Source organism: Anabrus simplex, chromosome 1 (genome assembly GCF_040414725.1).
Source record: "Anabrus simplex isolate iqAnaSimp1 chromosome 1, ASM4041472v1, whole genome shotgun sequence".
Classification (NCBI taxonomy): Eukaryota; Metazoa; Arthropoda; class Insecta; order Orthoptera; family Tettigoniidae; genus Anabrus; species Anabrus simplex.
In genome coordinates this window covers 644860653-644881880 of record NC_090265.1, presented here as the reverse complement: position 1 = coordinate 644881880, position 21228 = coordinate 644860653, and the positions used below count along the sequence as shown (strand labels likewise).

General features: G+C 38.4%; 1 protein-coding gene across 2 annotated transcripts in view; it reads right to left on the bottom strand.

Annotated features, from left to right (window-relative positions):
• The window catches only part of scaf6 (SR-related CTD associated factor 6), a 172624-nt gene that overhangs the window by 51661 nt on the left and 99735 nt on the right, over positions 1-21228 (bottom strand). For both annotated transcript variants that reach the window (XM_067135755.2, XM_067135757.2), the window contains exons 9-10: positions 12820-13008; positions 404-633 (exon numbers count right to left, since the gene is read on the bottom strand). In XM_067135755.2, the coding sequence (XP_066991856.1) occupies positions 404-633; positions 12820-13008 (419 nt within the window). The remainder of the gene's footprint in view (positions 1-403; positions 634-12819; positions 13009-21228) is intronic.

Sequence of the window (21228 nt, the reverse complement as noted above, 5' to 3'; positions counted from 1 at the left end):
GTTGTTCATGTCCACTTCCTCCACAGTTTCACCCAACCATTAAAGTAGTGGATGCCACTATAACTTGTATAAATTCAATAATAACAGTCACACTATAAATATTTCACATTAAACACAAGTACAAGACAAAACTTGACTTATTACAATGAGCAAATTTAAGTAGCACTGTTACTCGCTCCCGAACGCAACGCTCACCAAACTTGCACTTTTGTGCCTAATAATGGATTGAGGGTCTTGGTTTTCAAAGATAAAAGGAAATGACTGACACCTCCCATTCCTTAAAATCTGTTTGAAAGGTAGAGAGTCTCAAAAGTAGAGGTCTTGTAACATTCCAACAACAGGCAATATACTATGGAGGTGAGCGCCGCGCTCACTATGCGAGTAACCGTGGATCAACAATTACCTTTATGAGGGGAACCATTAGACCAGCTGGTAACTCGAAGTATGGGACACTGGGCATAAGTTCGTCTATCATGACCTCAGGAACTGGGGCAGTAACAACAGCAGGAACAGCAGCAGCAGCAACAACAACAGGAGGAGGAGGAGCAGCGGTAACAGCAGCAACGGCAGCAGCAGCAACAGGAGGTAGTGGAAACCCTGGAGGAGGTTTACTAAGGTCTGGTAGTTCCAAACCTACACAAGAAATATCAACAAATTATTAATTAAAAGTCTAGAATAGAACAGAAAGAGTTAAAAATATAAAAATAAAGTCCTAAAATCATTTGATTACACCCATTAATGCAATATTATTACAAAGCAGAACTCAAAAGTACATTTCAAGTCTAAAAATGTGGATTAACCATGTTTAATAAGTTAACCTTATATATCATAAATATATCCTCATTTCAGTGATCGCTTCCTTGGTTAAGCCTGTGAACATTTTGGCAACAGGGAGTAACTCGATGTTATTAGCTCACGGCACTAGACGGCAATCCTTCCAGTTTGCCGGGCAGGGTAGCAATGAATGAGCTCTCATAAGTTGTCTGTCCAAGTACCGTAAACTGGGGTACTTTGGGCTAACTGGAAAAATTTCTACTGTTTTGTTTCTAAGTCACAGCAACCAACTAGAAATGAGTAGCAACATTAATTTTAAATAGTGCAATCAGAAGCCAATAGAGGGATTTGTAAATACCTGTATTTCACGTTTTCAACATTTCTTCTAGTTAGGACAATTAGCGGAAATAATTAAATTTAATTAAACAATATGGTCTACTGCTGCAAAACAAACTGTTATTCTGCTGCAATGAGGACTATTTAACATCCTGCATGAAATCTTGGCTTATTGGGGAATTCTCTGGCAATATAACATCGAAATCTTCAGTGGAAGTACTGTATTACATAGGGCTCTCATGTCTCACTTCTAAATAAAATTATGTTACTTTCATGTGTAATTTCAGCCATACCGTGTGATTAAAAAAAAAGTGTGGAGGCAGCTCTCACCAAAATTACAGCCCTATCTACAATGAGAGAGCTTCAATTGAAATTCAAAATGAGAGGGTTTCAATTCAGAAAGATTCTGAAATGTATGCTGTTCCCAGGTCATTTGTGTTAGTTTATGCAAGTCTATCAAGAACTGTTAATATGTTTAAATAGTGTATACATACAACCTCATTACAGACAGTTATGCCTTTCAGGGTTCGGCACCTGTGAATTTACTAACCGCCGCCACAATCCTCTATCTGCAACTAGTTCTGTAGCCTGATTTAGTTCTATATCTCTTATATCTTTAAATCGTTAGAAACTGAGCCTAACCATCATTGTCTTGGCCTCCCTCTGCTTCTCTTATCCTTCAAAACAGAGTTCATTATTCTCCTAAGTAACCTATCCTCCCCCATTCGCCTCATGTAACACCATCACCAAAGCTGGTTTACGTGTTCAGCTTCATCCATCAAGTTCATTCCTCACTTAGCCTTTATCAACTCATTCGGTGCACCCTCCTGCCATTGTTCCCACCTATTTTTTCCAGCAATCTTTCTCGCTACTTTCATGTCTGTTACTTCTAACTCCAGCTCCATGGTTAAATTGTTAGCATGCTGGCCTTTGGTCACAGGGGTCCCGGGGTTCGATTCCCAGCAGGGTTGGAAATTTTAACCATCATTGGTTAATTCTGCAGGCACGGGGACTGGGTGTATGTGTCGTCTTCATCATCATTTCATCCTCATCACGACTTGCAGGTCGCCTACAGGTGTCAAATCAAAAGACCTGCAACTGGAGAGCTGAACTTGTCCTTGGGCACTCTGGCACTAAAAGCCATACACCATTTCATTTTTTTTAACTTATGAATACGATAACCTGAGTCCACCTAGCTTTCACTCCTGTAAAGCAAAGTTGGTCTGAAAACAGACCAATGTAAAAATAGTTGCGTCCAGAAGCTGACTTCCTTCTTACAGAATACTGCTGATCACAATTGTGAGCTCATTGCATTAGCTTTGCTGCACCTTCATTCACTCCCACTTACTATACTACCATCCTGGCAGAATACACATTCTAAATACTTGAAATTATCTACGTGTTCCAGCTTTGTATCCACACCTGACATTCATTCTATTTGATTTTTTACCTACTGGTATCAATGTAGTACTGGAAAGAATAATTTTCATACCAGACTCATTGCACCTATTTTTAAGTTCCAAGATGTTAGACTGCAGGCTTTCGGCACAATCTGCCACTCAGACCAAGTTTGCTTCCTACATTTTCACCAAACTAAATCCCTCCCTGCCATTTAATACCCTTCAACAGGTGATCCATGTAAACTATGAACAACAACTATGAAATATTACAGCTATGTCTAACTCCTGTAAGTATCTTGAACCAAGAACTCATTCTACCATCAATTCTCACTGTAGCCCAATTGTCAACATAAATGCCTTTGATTGCTTTTAACACATTGGAGACCGAGCCCGAGTATGTATCGGGGTGGGTTAACAGCGCAGACTGACCGCGCCCGAGGCTAACTCGGGCCTGCATATTTCTTATATTGTCAACACAGCCAAGACGAGAATTGAGTGGAAACTATACATACCACATTAAAGAACTTTTATAACAGCTATACTGTGAGTTCATGTCCTCTGTCGTTGTTTTCTCGAACTTATAGCAACTTATTTCTGCTCGAGTTCGCTTCTACACTTCATGCTTCCGGCCTTGCTTCCAGCTGCTCAAGGCATGCGCTTTCAGAGTTTTGTTTATATCGTGCGAAGTGTATAGACTGTGTTTTGCTTCTGCTATTTTGATTGGATCATTGAAAGAAAGTGGAATTGTAGAGATTTTAGAAGAGATTTTTGATGATAGTGGTTCAGAAGAAGAGGTAGATGATTCAGATCTAGACCCTGATTTCAAACTTCATGTTACTTATGAAGGTATTTATAACCTATTTGATCATATTCCACTCAGATGTGATTTTGCACTTTGTAGTTTATTTAGCAAATGTTTCACGATCTTCATATGACTGGAGGTTCATTTAGAACAAAGTGACACGAGGGATGATAATTCAAAGGCAGGGACTGATTCACATTCGCCAGGTACTTTTGGTGATTTGGATGCACTTGCAAAGCCTGTTGCAGATACAGGAAAAGCATAAAATGGGAAAGTAACGAGAAAAGATACATGCTGGTGGTATCTAATGTGTTCTGTAGCACTTTGTGTCCCTGAAGCTTCAAACTATTCCACACTAAAGCTCATTATGTGTAAGACTTTGTTGTCAGACTATTTTTGTTGTTGCAAAAGGCATACCGTTGGAAAATGTGTAATGTGAAAAGTATTCAACAGTTCTTAATGCAACTTTTTAATCTGTAGAATAGACCCTTTTAATTTTTTGATGATACATACGTGTTACAATTCCAACATACCTACTATTTTCTACAATTTTTTTTTTAAAAAACCTTCAAAATATGGCGGTCTGCCTGCCCATATGCCACCTTAAGACACGGTCTCCAATGTGTTAATAATTTACACTTAATCCCATAGCCCCCCAGTATGGCGAACATCCTTTCCTTCAGTACTCTGTCATATGCCTTCTCTAGATCTGCTTAACGTAAGCGTAACTATCTATTCCGCTCATAGCATTTTTCAATTACCAGGCACGTATTGAAAATCTGATCCTGACAGCCTTTCTATGGGCTGAAACCACACTGGCTTTCACACAGCTTACTCTCAACCACTGATCGCACCCTCCCTTCCAGAATCCTAGTGAACACTGCCTGGTATACCAATCAATGAGATACCGTATTTCTCCAAATCCAAGATGACATTTTTCTCAGAATCTCACGTTAAAAAATATCAAAGGTCATCTTGCATTCGCAGCCTAACAGTAATGTACACGACTGGCAGCTACCACGATAACCACGCTGCTTCCCTTCAACCCCGACGCATGCATAAAACTCGACCTTCAACGCCCGTGTCTTTATTAGGCCTATAGGCTAAATCGCTAGCCGTGGCAACCAGTTGTACATCACTGGTTCTCAGGTAATAGTGAAGAGAGAATGACATTCTACTTGGCAGGGTACAGGCTCGCAGCGCAGGCGACTGGGCGAGCGACAATCTCCTGAATAGATAAAAATAATGTCCCTTTATTAGCCTCTACAAAAACGTTTCTCAAATCCACAGAATGGCATCAAAACATGTGAGCCTTCAAATTCTTAGAAAGGCCATGGCTACTCAGTGGCAAAGTTACAACGCGTCTACTGTACCTGACACTTAGTAAATTCTACGAACGCATTTGCTTCAATCTTTCTTTGCTACCGAAATGACCAATGTGGCACTGCAATTCACATGAATTGTAAGCCTGTAAACACGGAGTCTTACCTCTGATAACCTTTAACACCCCCTAAAAATGCTTACAACTGGTCAAACTTTCCCGCTTAAGATTTGCAGGTTGTTGCAATACTTTTGTGTTGTTTAATGTTTCCTACTGATTAAAGTGGCAAAAGTAACCTGTGTACAAGAATAACTTCATTTTCCATATTATGCCGTCCAAAGTTACCCCACGTCTGGTGGAACTTCGGCAAAAATTTATTTGTCCTTGAACTAGCTAAAAACGTGCATCAAATTTCTCTCCGTTTGTACATGTAAAGAACACACATATCAGATATCACCCACTTCATTTAAATTCAGTTTCAACTACCTTCCTGAAATGTGATCAAAGTGACCCCAATTTACAGTACCATAAAACATTCTCTCTCCACAATCAATCCCCAGACACCACCCCTACTCTCCGCATATGCCTTTGAATTAATCCCGTCATTGCTTCCTTAACCATCCAACAGATCGTCCATTCCATGTACACACATGATATTTAAATATCTGGATTTCCCTTTATATTCCCAAACCATTTCGGTCTTGAAGAACTTAACTTTTTTTTTATAGAGACCTTCATTCCCTATGATGATTTTAATGTTTTCATTTCTCACATGTTCTTGCAGAGATTTCTGCAGAACATTTGTAAGAACTATCTTGCACAATTTAATATGGTCTCTAGTTTGTAATGTGCAAGATTCTACACAATATGTGAAGATGAGAATAACAAACGATTTATACAAGGTCATGTTGGTTTGTAAGGCTACCTTATTGTCCCAGATTAGGGAGTGTATAAGTTTAAAAATTTAGATCCACTGACTACTCTATTAAGTACTTCCTGCTCTGTTCCATCCCTGATCAAGACAACAATGCCTAGGAACTCGAACTTTTGAACCACTGTAATACACTATCTATCGAGTTGTAGTTGGCAACTAGCGTCATTTCCACACACTCTCACAGCCACAGGTTTTGTTCTGCTCACTTTCATTTTAAAATCATGGAATGTGACTATCTGTTTTTTGAGTTGATCTTGTACTTCCTCTTCTGCCTCCTTTCAGACAGCATCCGCAAATACTAAGGATTTTAACTCTTCACTGAGTTATTTCTACATGTGATTAATTAAAATATTCATGATAGAAGAGGTAAAAGGGCGCCCCTTTGTTGTGCGTCTCAAACCATTCTAAATGGCCATCACCAACTCTGACACAATCACAGCACTTATTACTACATTTGTACAAAGACAGGAACATGAATAGGAATTCAAACTAAGAACTGGAGTGGAAACAAAGTAGGACATTACTAAGAGAAGTTCTATAATTTAAGTTCCTGAATATTAAACAGAGATAAACATAAATATTATTTATGAATATTTAAGTGTGACTTGAAAGAATCTGGTGATGTTCTTTTAAGAATAAAACATGTCATTCTTTGTTTAATAGTGTGTATTTTTTATCCCTTGTTTAATGATGTTTTTTCACAGGTATGTTGTAATACTGTGTAATATTTAACTTGTGTGTTGAACAGACAGAAGAGCTCTTAAGTTACATTTAACTGAGTCAACATTGGAAAATATGACTTCCTTGTTAACAAAATATCTTCATACAATTGTCATTTTCCAACACCAGTTTCCTGGGTGTGGTGTACAAGCACTTACCATCTCCTCCTCTCTTCATACATCTTCTGTTCCAGGACATCTTTCTATGAGAACTCTCTCCTCCACATCTGAATTTACTGTCCCTATCCCATATTTCCTTGGCCTTCCCCTTGGTATTTTTCCTTGGAGAGTAAAATTGAAGTATTTCACTCTCATAATGTGTCCATACCACATGAGTCTACACTTTTTAATTACACTAGTAATTGGGACCTCAAAGCCAGCTAACCTTCCTGTTTGATTCATCTCTGATTTCGTCCTTTCAAGTAGTTTGATTCATAGTTTTAATGAATCTCATTTATGTCTCCCAAATTTGGTTCTAGTCACTGTTTAGTAGAGTACATACCTGTAAACCATATGCAAGAATTGGTATGAATGGTATGAAGTACATGTGGTACATGGTTGTTTTTGATTACCCAGAGAGGGTTTCTGAGTTGAACATAAAAGTGTGATACTTTGTGTGTCCCACTGAGTATTTCTTGTTGAGATTGTGCTTCCAAGGTACTTGAAGTGAGAAACTGATTCTAATGTTGTTCCTTCCTAAAAATGGTTTGAGTTTGTTCGTTCCCTGTTGATGGTCTTTGTTTTACTCATCTTCAGTTCAAAGTTAGTGAACATTTTGTTCCATTCAGTCAGTTTCTGTTTCTTCCCATAACAGCACATCATCAACAAATACCAGGGCATTCAGTCTATTGTCCATTTTACTGATAGAATGAATAATCTTGTCCATTACCTTTATGACCGAGCGAGTTGGCCTTGTGATTAGGGTCACATAGCTGTGAGCTTGCATTCGGGATCCACCATCGGCAACCCTGAAGATGATTTTCTATGGTTTCCCCATTTGCACACCAGACAAGTGTTGGGGCTGTACCTTATTTACCTTTGTTGTGTTAGTGCAACATTTTTTAGCATTGCTATTATGAACAAGAGGAGTGATAAGGCACCTTCTTGTTTGGTACCTCTCTTTGCCTCAAACCATTTTGTTGTCCACTGCCTATCTGAAAAATAACTGTCGAACAATTTGGGTATAGCATCTTTACTTTGTCTTCAAACAGATAGGCATTCTACTCATCAATCCCATCCCTTTCTTCTAGCTCCCAATGAGCTTGTTTCTGTTTCCGAGTTTCATCTGGAAGGTGGGCCTTGATACTCATTAAGGGGCCATCTTGACATATCTTCAGTCTTGATAAGAGAAGTGTAGGATAAACACCACAAGAAAAGGGAAGAGAAAACGATGATAAAATACAGGCGGTAAAAGACTATAGTTCTCATATCAAAACCGCAGATCTTTTAAGATGGCCGACCTGATGAAATTGATCACAATCAAGGCATTTGCTTGAAATGACCTTGATACCATGCATTCTCTTTCTCACTCACGGTGTCAGTGTGACATCAGAGATTTAGAACTGCCAGCTCAGTGTACCTTGTCACTTACAGTTTTCTTCTGTAACCATGTGTTCCTTAACTTGAGTTCTTTTTCTCAAACAGGTCGAATAAATGTTCTCCTTCAGTTTTTTCATACCTAAAGGGATCCAAGCTTGTCTTGCTTCCTCTTTCTGTTCATAACTATTATTATAACGTTTTTCCTCATCAAAGTTGTCTTCCAACTGCTGAAGGAAGTTTATCACAATCATCATTGTCATCATCATCATCATCATCATCATCATCATCATCATCATCATATTCTTCTTCACTATAACCTTGTTGGGGAGCATAGACCTAAACAATTGTTACAATATTCCTTATTCAAACAAACCTTAATTTTAATTATTCTCTCATTAATATACTGTAGGTGACATCAGAAAGGAGGACTAATTCCACACATCCTTTATTTCCACTCCAGTATAGTATACAGGCATCATTTCAGTCTATGTTACAGTCCTTCCAGTGTGTTTCATTCAGGTCCAATATTTCTGTGTCTCTATAAACCATAACATCTGTGCTTTCTTTGTAATGGGTGGTCAGGATAAGAATATTTCATGTGCTAACTCATAAACTAGTTTCCTAACTTATGTATCATTATGTCTTCCTGTACACTCTCAAAGAGCTTTGCACCCTGAAGAGCCATAGTTAGTTCCAAGGGTATAACCAGTATTGGTCACAGTCTGTATTTTACTCTCCCATCAAAGGCTTGTTTTCCTGTTGAAAGCTAGCTGGACAAAAGTTTATTCCTCTATCCTCTTCAGCTGACTTGCTTGGCCTATCTCAGTCCAAGGTTTTTCTGTTGGAGTGAACTCCTTTTGTGCATAGTAGTCCATCTCTTCATTTACAAGGCAGTAGGTTGAGTACAGAGATGATCTGCCATCTGCACTGTTCCAAAGGTCTCTTATTTCTGCCAAAAGTGTGGTACCCCTGACACGAGGCCCTTACAAGGTATTTCAAACACGCCAGGCCAGCTGATTAGAGGGGTTAATCCTTTATCACTCGCCTTTGGTCTCAGCTTGTAGCAGCAGAGCCTAACTCCCCATCGTTGGATCAATGCACATACATTCGAGAACATAGGCAGCATGGTCTTGAATAAGGATGGAGCAGAACAATATGTATATTGTGTACTCAGCGTGAAAGCTAGTTTGTTCCTCAACACCTCTGCCATCAGCTGTCACAGATGGGCTATGCTTCACTGAAGAGGCATAGTAGGAAAATGAGGAGTGGGGTAGTTTCTGGTTGCTTTCCTCACTGAACCAGAAGATGCTATTAGACATCATTCTACCAAGCACAATGAAATGCACACAGTTACCAACATCATGAGCGACATTAGTTTCAACAGGCTGAAGCAGCTCACAGTTATAGATTTTCACAATGAGACAGGTACTCAAGTAACAAATCTGTTACCATACCAAAAGACCTAACGCACTGTAATGCCTAGGTCTTGCCAGCAAAGAATCAGAGTAATATAGCAAGTAATCAATGCTGACCACCATGTGTCATTTTTAAAATTTCTCTATCAAATTTAGATTCACAGTACTTTTCTTATTGTAAATAATAATGATTTCAGATAATACACTGCACAGCTCAATTTCAAAAACCTTTTGATGCTCATATATAAATTACTTTATAATAATAATGTTATTTGTTTTACGTCCCACTAACTACTTTTTTTAAGGTCTTCGGAGACGCCGAGGTGCCGGAATTTAGTCCCGCAGGAGTTCTTTTTACGTGCCAGTAAATCTACCGACACGGGGCTGTCGTATTTGAGCACCTTCAAATACCACCGGACTGAGCCAGGATCGAACCTGCCAAGTTGAGGTTAGAAGGCCAGCGCCTTAACCGTCTGAGCCACTCAGCCTGGCTAAAATTACTTTAAGTTACAGAAATGTTAAGTAACTGCAAGAAATGGAAAAAACATGCGACAAATCAAGCAACAAAAGATAGGAACATGAATAAGAAGAAAATCATGAAGAAATGATCACATGAAATATGAGGGGGGGGGGGAATTATACACTGACTGACAGAGCAAATGCAACACCAAGGAGGAGTGGTTCGAAAGGGATGAAAGTTGGGGAAAAAACAGAGTCGGCACGGAAGAATAATTAATGTTTATTTCAAACCGATATGCAGGTTACACAATGCGCACGGCATCGACTCAATAGGATGTAGGACCACCGCGAGCGGCGATGCACGCAGAAACACGTCGAGGTACAGAGTCAATAAGAGTGCGGATGGTGTCCTGAGGGATGGTTCTCCATTCTCTGTCAACCATTTGCCACAGTTGGTCGTCCGTACGAGGCTGGGGCAGAGTTTGCAAACGGCGTCCAATGCGATCCCACACGTGTTCGATTGGTGAGAGATCCGGAGAGTACGCTGGCCACGGAAGCATCTGCACACCTCGTAGAGCCTGTTGGGAGATGCGAGCAGTGTGTGGGCGGGCATTATCCTGCTGAAACAGAGCATTGGGCAGCCCCTGAAGGTACGGGAGTGCCACCGGCCGCAGCACATGCTGCACGTAGCGGTGGGCATTTAACGTGCCTTGAATACGCACTAGAGTTGACGTGGAATCATACGCAATAGCGCCCCAAACCATGATGCCGCGTTGTCTAGCGGTAGGGCGCTCCACAGTTACCGCCGGATTTGACCTTTCTCCACGCCGACGCCACACTTGTCTGCGGTGACTATCACTGACAGAACAGAAGCGTGACTCATCGGAGAACACGATATTCCGCCATTCCCTCATCCAAGTCGCTCTAGCCCGGCACCATGCCAGGCGTGCACGTCTATGCTGTGGAGTCAATGGTAGCCTTCTGAGCGGACGCCGGGAGTGCAGGCCTCCTTCAACCAATCGACGGGAAACTGTAATTGTTCTGGTCGATATTGGAACAGCCAGGGTGTCTTGCACATGCTGAAGAATGGCGGTTGACGTGGCGTGCGGGGCTGCCACTGCTTGGCGGCGGATGCGCCGATCCTCACGTGCTGACGTCACTCGGGCTGCGCCTGGACCCCTCACACGTGCCACATGTCCCTGCGCCAACCATCTTCGCCACAGGTGCTGCACCGTGGACACATCCCTATGGGTATCGGCTGCGATTTGACGAAGCGACCAACCTGCCCTTCTCAGCCCGATCACCATACCCCTCGTAAAGTCGTCTGTCTGCTGGAAATGCCTCCGTTGACGGCAGCCTGGCATTCTTAGCTATACACATGTCCTGTGGCACATGACAACACGTTCTACAATGACTGTCGGCTGAGAAATCACGGTACGAAGTGGGCCATTTGCCAACGCCGTGTCCCATTTATCGTTCGCTACGTGCGCAGCACAGCGGCGCATTTCACATCATGAGCATACCTCAGTGACGTCACTCTACCCTGCAATTGGCATAAAGTTCTGACCACTCCTTCTTGGTGTTGCATTTGCTCTGTCAGTCAGTGTAAAAATGGAGGTTGGAAGCCCTGACTTTGAATGCTTTAAAAATACTGAACTGGAAGAAAACACAATCTAATGGTCTACAAGTCCTTAAAACTTATGAACAATAACATAACACTGACTGACTACTGTTGTTAGTTGAGGTGGGCTTTGTCTCTTCTGCTGCCATTCATCTTCGCTAGAGATGTAATAATTACATATGCATTGTATATATTATGATCTGGTATTTTAAATATTAGTACTCTAGTATTAAGGATTGTACATATCATACTTTTATCTTTCCATTTCTGTTCATGTCTATTTTGCTGTTCATGTATTGAATTTTATCAGAGAAATTGTGTATTTTGTATAAACTGCAACCCTAGCATACCTTATGGTAAAATAGGGTTCACAGCACTTTGGAGATTAAATAATTAAATAATAATAATAATTACAGCCACAATTATACCAAAACTACCCCATCAACAATGGATACAATAGCTAGTATACTATATAAGGCTGAGAGGTCCATAAAGATTGGAGAAATCAATTCATTATTATATATCATCCTCCATTAAATTTCCCACTTCATAAGAGGCCAATAGCATAGTCAGGTTGAAAGACTGAATCCCGTGAGATCTCAAAAAGTTAAGCAACACTAGGCATGGTCACCTCTTGGATGGGTAGCCCACATGCTGTTGGCTAGAGCAGGAGTGGAAAAGGTCTTGGGGCTACCACAACAAAAGTAAACTCCAGCTTTAGATTCCTGATCAATGGCCCGTCTTAAGTTGGTGGCAATGACTGAGCTGTCAATATCCAGGTTTGGGTAAGGCACTTGTTTTGTTTCATTTGGAACTTCTAAAAGCTATGTAGGAGAAATATTCTCTTAACTCAGAAATAGTAGATTTTGGTTTCAAGATACATACAAAAGCTAAAAAGCAGAACAAATAAACTGATTACTTACTTTACAATAACTGTACTGAAATACAAAATTACAGTATATTGTTACAATTGAACAGCAGCACACAGATTACAAAACTTGAAGCACTTACTACTTACAGGTGACAAAAAATAAATACTGTTCTACTTTTCATTTTCTATGACTGTCAGAAGGGAGGAAACATTTATAAAGTTGAATAACAAGCCCATAATTCCCTGATCTCTTGACGAGATAATTAAGCTAATACCTACCATTATACTACACCTTGCCAGTTAATATTATTGTTCTATTTTGTGATACAGGAGAACAACTGATTATAGTTTTCCACTTCAATTACTATTCTTATAGGTGGCTTTCACCAACTGAAGTTCATCATGAATTCACTATATGAACAAATTTGTTGAGGAATCCAACAAACATACTCAATATTTTACATGCTATAGTATGTTTAAAAAGAGAAGTATGAAATGATATGTGAAAAAGCTAATCTAAACTAACATATGAAATGAGCTGACTGTAATGTCAAAAATGTTTTGAGGGTAAATAAATAAGAAACTATGAAACAATTTCCCTTAAACCAATGTCACAACAGTAACTTACCAGGAGGAAAATTTACTGGAGGGTAGCCTGGTGGAGGCTGGCTGAAGTTTATTTCTGGAGGATGAGGTGGTGGTCCCACATCGTTCTGAAGTGGTGGAGGAGGTGGAGGCTGCTGCTGTGGGGTTGGCAACACTGGAAGTTGAGGAGGTGGTTGTTGTTGAAGATGTGAAGGTGGCATCTGCGGTGAATCTGAAGTGTATAACCATAAGAAAATCTATTATTTCTGCAAAATTATTATTATCTAATCTAGTCTATTGAAGAAACTGAACTTTTAAATAAGCTATGCTGTATGAAGTCACACTATGAGAATATCTGTTTAAATATTCAAATGCTTTTTATATCTATTTGAATTTACAATTTACAATTACATTGATGTTGTGATCAAGATATCCTCATTTTTATCTAGTGTATGACAAAAAAGGTAAGAAGATTTACCTTATAACCTACACATGCAGATATACAACTATCACACATGAAATCTAATCCTATGTACAGGTTTTATACATTACAATTTTGAAAGTGACAGTATTTTAGGATAAAAGGTGGTAAATGAGACAAACATCTTGCGACAGTATAGGGGGGGATCATCAAAGGTTTTTGTGGCAGTTAAATAAGACTAAGGTTCCCCAATATGCTGCTACCCAAACCAAAATAGTACAATTAGTGACGAGCAAAGAAAGTGAAGCAGTCAAGCTGACATTTAGACAACACGAAATTTGAACAGGTTCAGCAGTTCAAATATATTGGAAATTACCGGCAGGATTAAAGCTGCCACAGTCTTCTAAAGTTTTGTACTATTATGGTACAAAAGCTTTCCCAAAAAAAGCAGAAGTGGAATTTTATAAGACCTACTTGCTACCCATTCTGACCAATGGACTAGAAGCTACAATCCTGACCAGTAGGGACAACAGTTGAATACAAGCAACAGGAATGAAGTTCCCTAGATTTAACAGAAACAAATCAGTATGTTTTCAACTAGGGCTACAAGAGTGTGTTCTTGATTTTTCTAGAAGAATCACAACTGAAATGGTCTGGTCATATTTTGAGAATGGAATCAATAAACATGCCCTAGGCCTGCTTTGAAAGAAAGAATCATTAAAAAAAAAAAAAAAAAAAAAAAAAAAAAAAAAAAAAAAAAAAAACACCCACAAAGCAGACCTAGAGGTGCCTGGCAGAAGCAGACAGAAAATGATCTGACTAGGAGCAGCCCAAAATGGGAGAAGATACTGGAAGAAAAGTGATAGCAAGACTAGAAGTTTACAGAGGAGGCTTGGTTATTCCAAAACCTGGTGTGCTGGAGAGAAGAATTGATGATGGATGATCATGATGCTACTCATACTCGTAGGAAGAGTTTACATTATGGTTCTTCTATTGAAAGTGAGTTTTTTGCAAGAATAGCTTTACGAGTTACTTCATAATCAATTTACCAATTCAACAGCTAAAATGTTGTTTCATTTTAGGTCTTTCTGATTGTTAAATAGTCTGTGAAAAGAAAACTAAACATATGGGTTTTGTATTTAATTTGTGTCTCCTTGATAGCCATGGGGAATGAAGTATGGGCAGGGATAAGTTACAAGACTATTGGTTCAGTTTTAAAGGTACATTAATAGATATGTGATAGTTAAACAGCTAAAGACATTTTTATAAAGTCAAATATAAGTCATAATAAGTCTTGAAGCTTTAGGTTTATTGAAGGATGGTTGACGTAAGTGGACCATTTATTTCAGTAAAAACTTCTCACACTTCTTGACTTGACAATTTATAACTTTCAAAATTTCAAGAATTTATTATATTTTAAACATTCAATAATAACATATTCTTAAACAAATTCTGACATGTTATTTCAAATATCCATGAATAATTTAAATGTCTGATTGTAACCATTGTTGTACATCTGAAAAATAATCTTCAAAGAATTTATTACTTTGCAACTCCTATTTAAAATTACAATCTAGTACAGTTTAGTACTAAAATAAATAGTTTAACTGCACCAACCGTCCTTCAATAAACCTAGAGACCCAGTGATTTGAGCTAACTGGGGCTCATGTTACCTCAAATTACAAAAACTTGGATTACACCAAAATAAGATCAAATCAAATGTGAATAAATGTTAAATGAGTACAGCCTACAAAAAAAAAAAAAAAAAAGTTCAACAATACAGTACATACCTGTGTTAGATACAGGCTAACATAACCAAGTTTACAAGAAATACAAATGTAAATTTTTAAGAAACTGACCAGTGTTTTTGTTTTAAAAAAGGAGCCCCATTTTTTTAGCAGCAATGTCGCGCTATCTTCTAAGAAGTGAAGTGTCAGCGTAGTTTCTGTTTGGTGAATGACGTAACGCAATGCCGCACCTAGCACTGCCAAGCACTTCGTGTGGGTCTTCACAGGTACAGTCTCTTCAGGCACTACTTCATCACCACACTCTTCAGCAGGTTCACTCATCATTTAAACTATTGAAACATCGGTCAAGGTTAGGAGTAACGTGCAGGTGCGTGCACTACTGTTTGCAATAATGGTCAGCCTGCGACTCATTTATTTTTAGTGACAGTTATCGCTGGGTGGTGATTATTTTTCTGAAAGGAAGTCATAAATATGATGGGCATGTGACCTCAGTTAGTGAAGGGATGAACAAAGAAAGAGCCTTCAGATTACACAGAATTAGGTTTACCCTTAAATGTGCAGCATTGCGCATGTGCAAAGGAGATTTTGTAAACTAGCTATGCTTTCTCTTTGAAAGTATGTAATGTTATTTCCCCTTTGTATATTCTTAGAGATGTGCATTTGTATGTGCCATTTATTTAAAGTGGCTAGATGGCACTAGTGAAGCAGTAATGCTCTCTCTTTGTTATGCATCTCTGGATTCTATATCTTCTTTGAAGAGGCAATTTTTTTTAAGTTCTGATGAACTGTACCATCATCTGTTGGAGTGTAAAATTGTATATTACTAAATGTGTATCTGTTATTGACATTGGAAGCGTTTTCAACGTATTTGATACCGTGGAGTTTATATAACAACATAATTATATGCTCTGCATATGTGCAGAAAAAGACTGATGAGAATTTAATGAAAATCAGTGTGTAAAGTCGGGAGATGAGCCTCTACAATCTAGGCTATAAATTATTTTATTTATGCTGAGTGATATGGTAGTTTAGGGGAAGGCCTAAAATTTAATTCTCAAACATTTATGTTATTAGTGGTCCTATCAATAAACACTACATAACTAAAGTTATACAGAATTACATTTCCGATCATTTATGTCATACATTTTTACTGTACCGGCTATGATAACACAGATATTCATGAATTTTTATTTTTGTTGCTAAGTCCATATCAACGCCGAGCCACGAGGAAATGGGTAACAGAATTTAATGAAAATCGGTATGTAGAGTCGGGCAATAAGAAACTACAGTTTAAGCTATAAACAATTTTATTCACCCTGGATGGAACTGTAGTTTAGGGGAACGCACCTAAAATTTAATTTTTAAATACCTATGTTATTGGTCCTATCGAAAAGTACTACATAACAAAAATTATAGAGAATACAATTTCTGAACATTTATGCTTTGTTCAGTTTTGCCTTACAGACTATGATAAGAGTGGTATTTCAGAGTCGGAAGAAAACTAAATGTGAACGCCTACAATATCGAAAGCGCATAACATTGATCAACAATAACATTACATTGACCATTGTTTGTTGAGATGTTCTTTGTCTATTATGCTGCCTCTCAATTCCGATAGATGGGATTACTGCTGCATACCGCGTATAACAGCCTGACTGAATATTGGCGGGAAATAGCAGGGGAGTTTGAAAACTTTCTTCTTTAGCATGCCATTCCCCTGGTTCATGTTACTGCTGGTACGTAACACACTGGTTCACCATAGTACCGCAGCTATTCGATCCCTATTCTGACGCTCTGTTTTGAATGAGCAGTGGGCACACTTAAGGCAGAGACTCACTTAGTTGTAGCAGCAGCAGCAGCAGCAGCAGCAGTAGTAGTAGTATCACCTGTTCTAGAATTACAATTTCGGCCTTTTCCAAATTATAGCACCATAATTCAGTAAATAACTCAAAATTCAACCTTGAAACAAGCCATTTCTTAAGGAAAGCTTCTTCCTCTTCACTTTTATTAAATTCTACATTCATTTTATTCCATATTAGCAGTGAAGAGGGGGTTCTCCTCTGGTTTGGTGGAAAAATTTGCCTCCAAGTCAGACAGATTTTTCCGCCACCAGTGTAGTGAATTGAGATTTTCCAACTCATCGGATACTCTCCACTATTCGACCCCCCTCCCCCCACCGAAGAAGGACGAAGAGTGTTGACAGATCACGGCTGTCTGCGGCTTGATTATTCCAGCTCGGGAACTTTGGACTGTTAGATCGGCAGAATAGTACTCTTCGTTAAAAATGAGAAAATGTGTGGTTTTTCATTTGATCGAGTACTTCATATGAAAGCATTGCTTTTAATCGCTCCATTCCTACTGACGTCATTGTAGTGACCTATGTTCATTTCAGTTGGAAAAACCACTAAGACAGTGTTTCTGAGGATGTAAAAGGGCAGGTGGAGAGTGTCTGCCATTATAATGAAAACTCCCCAGCCTGATTGTGACTGATGGTAGGCAAGTGGGCCTACCATTACAATGACAATTACCTAACATGCTATGTAGAATTCCGTAGCGAAGCACGGGTACATCAGCTAGTAGGAAATAAATGTGTGAAACACACAGGACTGTTGATTTGAATGCAAATGGAATAAATGCTAGTTCAAATAACACACAGACAGTTGTATATGGAAACAACCAAGTAATAGCACGGTCTTCAGGAAGTATAAATGGAAGTTCTTCAGGATCTGTATCAAGTAAAATAAATAAAACTAACACTGTAAATAAAAAGGAACGTAGGCCAGTTCTGTGGAAGAAAGGAAATGCTGATTATTCGCAAAGAAACCAGGAGTTCATTGGAAATTCAGTGTTGCCAGATGATGTAATGGATTTACAGTCACCATATCAGTTCTTCAAATACTTTAGTGACGAAATCCTAGCAAAGATTGCTGACGAGACTAACCTGTATGGTTGCCAAGTTGATCCCAACAAAGCCCTAAATGCAACACATTATGACATTCAGAAGTTCCTGGGAATTCGCATTATCGGTTCAGTGTCCTCACTTACTAATGTGAGGGATTACTGGAATGAAGTAGTAGGTAAAAGAGACAATGTCCCTAAAGTCATTTGAAAAGCTACGCCACTTCTTACACTTCAATGACAACTCAAAGCAACCCAAATCTAGTGATGATAATCATGACAGTTATATAAAATAATATACAAAACATGTACCACTTTTAACCAAACAGTTGCCTTAAGCAATTAATGTATCGAGAAGGTGGAAAATAAAAGTACTTAGTTGTAAATTTGTCTAGTGACTTTGTTTTATTCTGATTTTTTCGGTGAAACTACTGTTCCAACAGTTTTAAGTTCCTTTCTAGCACAATGTGTAATAGTCCGAGAAGTGCCAGCAGTAATGGCTACTAACCTCGTCAGATTTTCTAGAATATTACCAGGATTTGCATCACTAAACTTCTTAAAAACATTGGGAAGACACTGTTTTTCTCCACTTCTCAATGCTTTTCCCTTCTTATGCTTTACATGAGAAGGGCCGGGCTCACCCATCTTCACTCCACCCGGAACTTTAAACAAAGGCTATGTAAATGTAAATTAAAACAGTTAACTAAATCCATAACACAAAGACTGACTACCAACTTAATTAATAATGATGTATTACTAAAATAATATTAGCGCGAAAGAAACTCGTAATAATGTGCAAAGTCACTAGCGTGCCAATAACACCTGGAACCCAGCAGTAAACAGAAAGCACAGGGGTTGTATGTTAGCTAAATGAGCCGCTACTGAATACTGCAATGGCTGTTCCGCTGTTGACACATTGCCCCTCTCAAAAGGCACTTTAATGCACAAGTATCAATTATAAATTGAAACTAAACAGCTTTTTAAAAGTGAAAAGTGATGATAAACTGATTTAGATGACATACATAACTTTTATTACAAGTCGTCCATTTCATGACCGTATCGATGAGTATAATCAAGAAGTTAATATAAAGAACCACCTAATCGATACTTTATTTTTTTTGCCTCAGGCAAAATTGAATATATATTAACACTTACAGGACGTTTCGACCACTTAGTGGTCATCTTTAGCTGTATAAAGAAAAAACTAAGATAATAAGCACAAATCATACTCTTAGGTTATAATGAAAAAAATTGCTGTGGTGACTGTTTGGTAAAAGTTCTTTGGTGACTCCTTTGTTATAAAATGGCGGTCACCTGATTAGGACATCTTGCCTCTCGTTCTTATTTGGAAAAGACTTTTATTCTGCGCGGTCCAGATGGTCTGTCTTAGAGCGTGACCTAGTGTAGTAGCGATGTGACACAGTCTGACAGTTCGTGCAATACTCTGGAGAAAAGGGAAGTAGAGTTCTGTTGTCATCTAAAATATCAAGTGAGGGAGGAGGAAGATTAGGCTGTGCTTCTGCGATGTCGTGTTTGATTATATCTCTTGTCCGTTTCCTGTCTACCAATTCCAAGTATTTACTAATATGATCGTATAAGATGTTTTTTTGCTCATTGTTTTCGTTAAGATTCTATTCACCGTTTTCTAATTTATCAAGAACGATGTGGATGTTTTCCAGGTTGTTCATTAGACTTCCTTTATTGATCATACAGATGATTTGAAGGTCCTGTCTGATATTAGTGAATTTGTGGTTAGTCTCTTTCATATGAGTTCCCATGTCAGAGAATCTTCTGTATTTCTGCATTGACGTGTTCTTGATATCTAATTAAGAAGTTCCTTCCCGATTGTCCCAATGTAAGTGTTTTCACACTGAGTACATGTTAGCTTATAAATGCCAGATTCCTGGAATTCGTCATCCTTAAGTTTATTAGCTTTATTGTGATTAAAGAACCTATGTTTTGTGTTGTTGTTGGTAGAGAAAGCTACTTTGGTGTTGTGTTTTTGAATAAGTTGGTGATCTCATAAATCCTCGGGTTATTAAAGGTGAATTTGACATATCCTTTTGCCTTTTCTGATTGCTGTTTAAGTTTAATTTGTTGTTGATATTTGCATTTAGTAATGATTTTATTGATGAATTTCAAACTAAAACTGTTATGCAGGGCTTGTTGACAAATGAAAGATAGTTCCTTCTTTCTGTCTGTCTCTGTTAGTGGTATTTCAAAGGCTCTGTTGACGAAACTATAGTAAGCAGATTTCTTTTGTGAGATGGGATGTAAAGAATTGCACTTGATTGTGGTTGGTGTAAAGGTGGGTTTCCTGTATATTTTAAACTGGAAATGGTTGTATTTCCGAATTGTTTGGATATCTTGAAAATTAAGTATGCCTTTCTCTTCTTCTTCAGCTGTAAATTTTATGTAAGGGTCTAAATTATTTAAAGTACTGTATTTAGAATACTAAGACTGTCATTGATATCCTTATTAATTATGGCATAAGTATCATCAACACAGAGTAGCCAGAGATCAAGTCCTTTAATGTGGCCTATTATCTGAGTGTGTTCCAAATAATCAAGGTATATGTTAGCTAAAATTCCAGAAGCCGGCGCTCCCATTGTAAGTCCATCTTGCTGATATATTTTATTATTAAAAGAAAAGAAATTATGGTTCAAAACGAATTCCAAGATAGCCATAAAGTTCTCTATTTTGGGTATACTGATGTACTAATAAATTTGTTTAATAATCTCAATGGTGTCTTTAATAGGAATGTTCGTGTACATGTCCTTGATGTTGAAGGAACTTGTTACGTGAGATGAAGTTAACTTGAAATCTTTAACAGCCATGCAAAACTCTTTGGAGTTTTTTACCGAAGATTTGGTATTAAAAACATAGTTTTGGGTCAAGAACTTATGAATAAATTGGGATATTTTGTATGGTGGAGTATTATAGGCCTCATAGGTGCGTCCTTTTTAAGTAATTTAGGCACAGCTCTTGCTTTAGGCAGGCCTGGATTCATATTTACAAGTTTTTGAATTTCTTGATCGTTAAAAAGGAAGGAGCTTTGCTTAAGTATCGCTTTCAAATTCTTTTGAATTTTTAGGGTGGGGTCTTTCTCAATTACCTTAAATTTGTTGTTAGTGAAAAATGTTTCCGTTTTCTTAATGTATTCGGTTTCATTTAATATTACCACTGTTCCACATTTATCGGCTTTCGTTATAACTACGTCACTTTGTCGAATTTTACGCTGAAGATCCTTCTCGATCTTAGTACTTGAGGAATTGGTCAGTAATCCTTTAATTACAGAGGGAATTTTTTTCTTTGCTTCATACCGTACGTCATTCTGAATGTCGACTGGAAGGGTTTGTATGGCCGTCTCTGTTTCTGCCAAAGT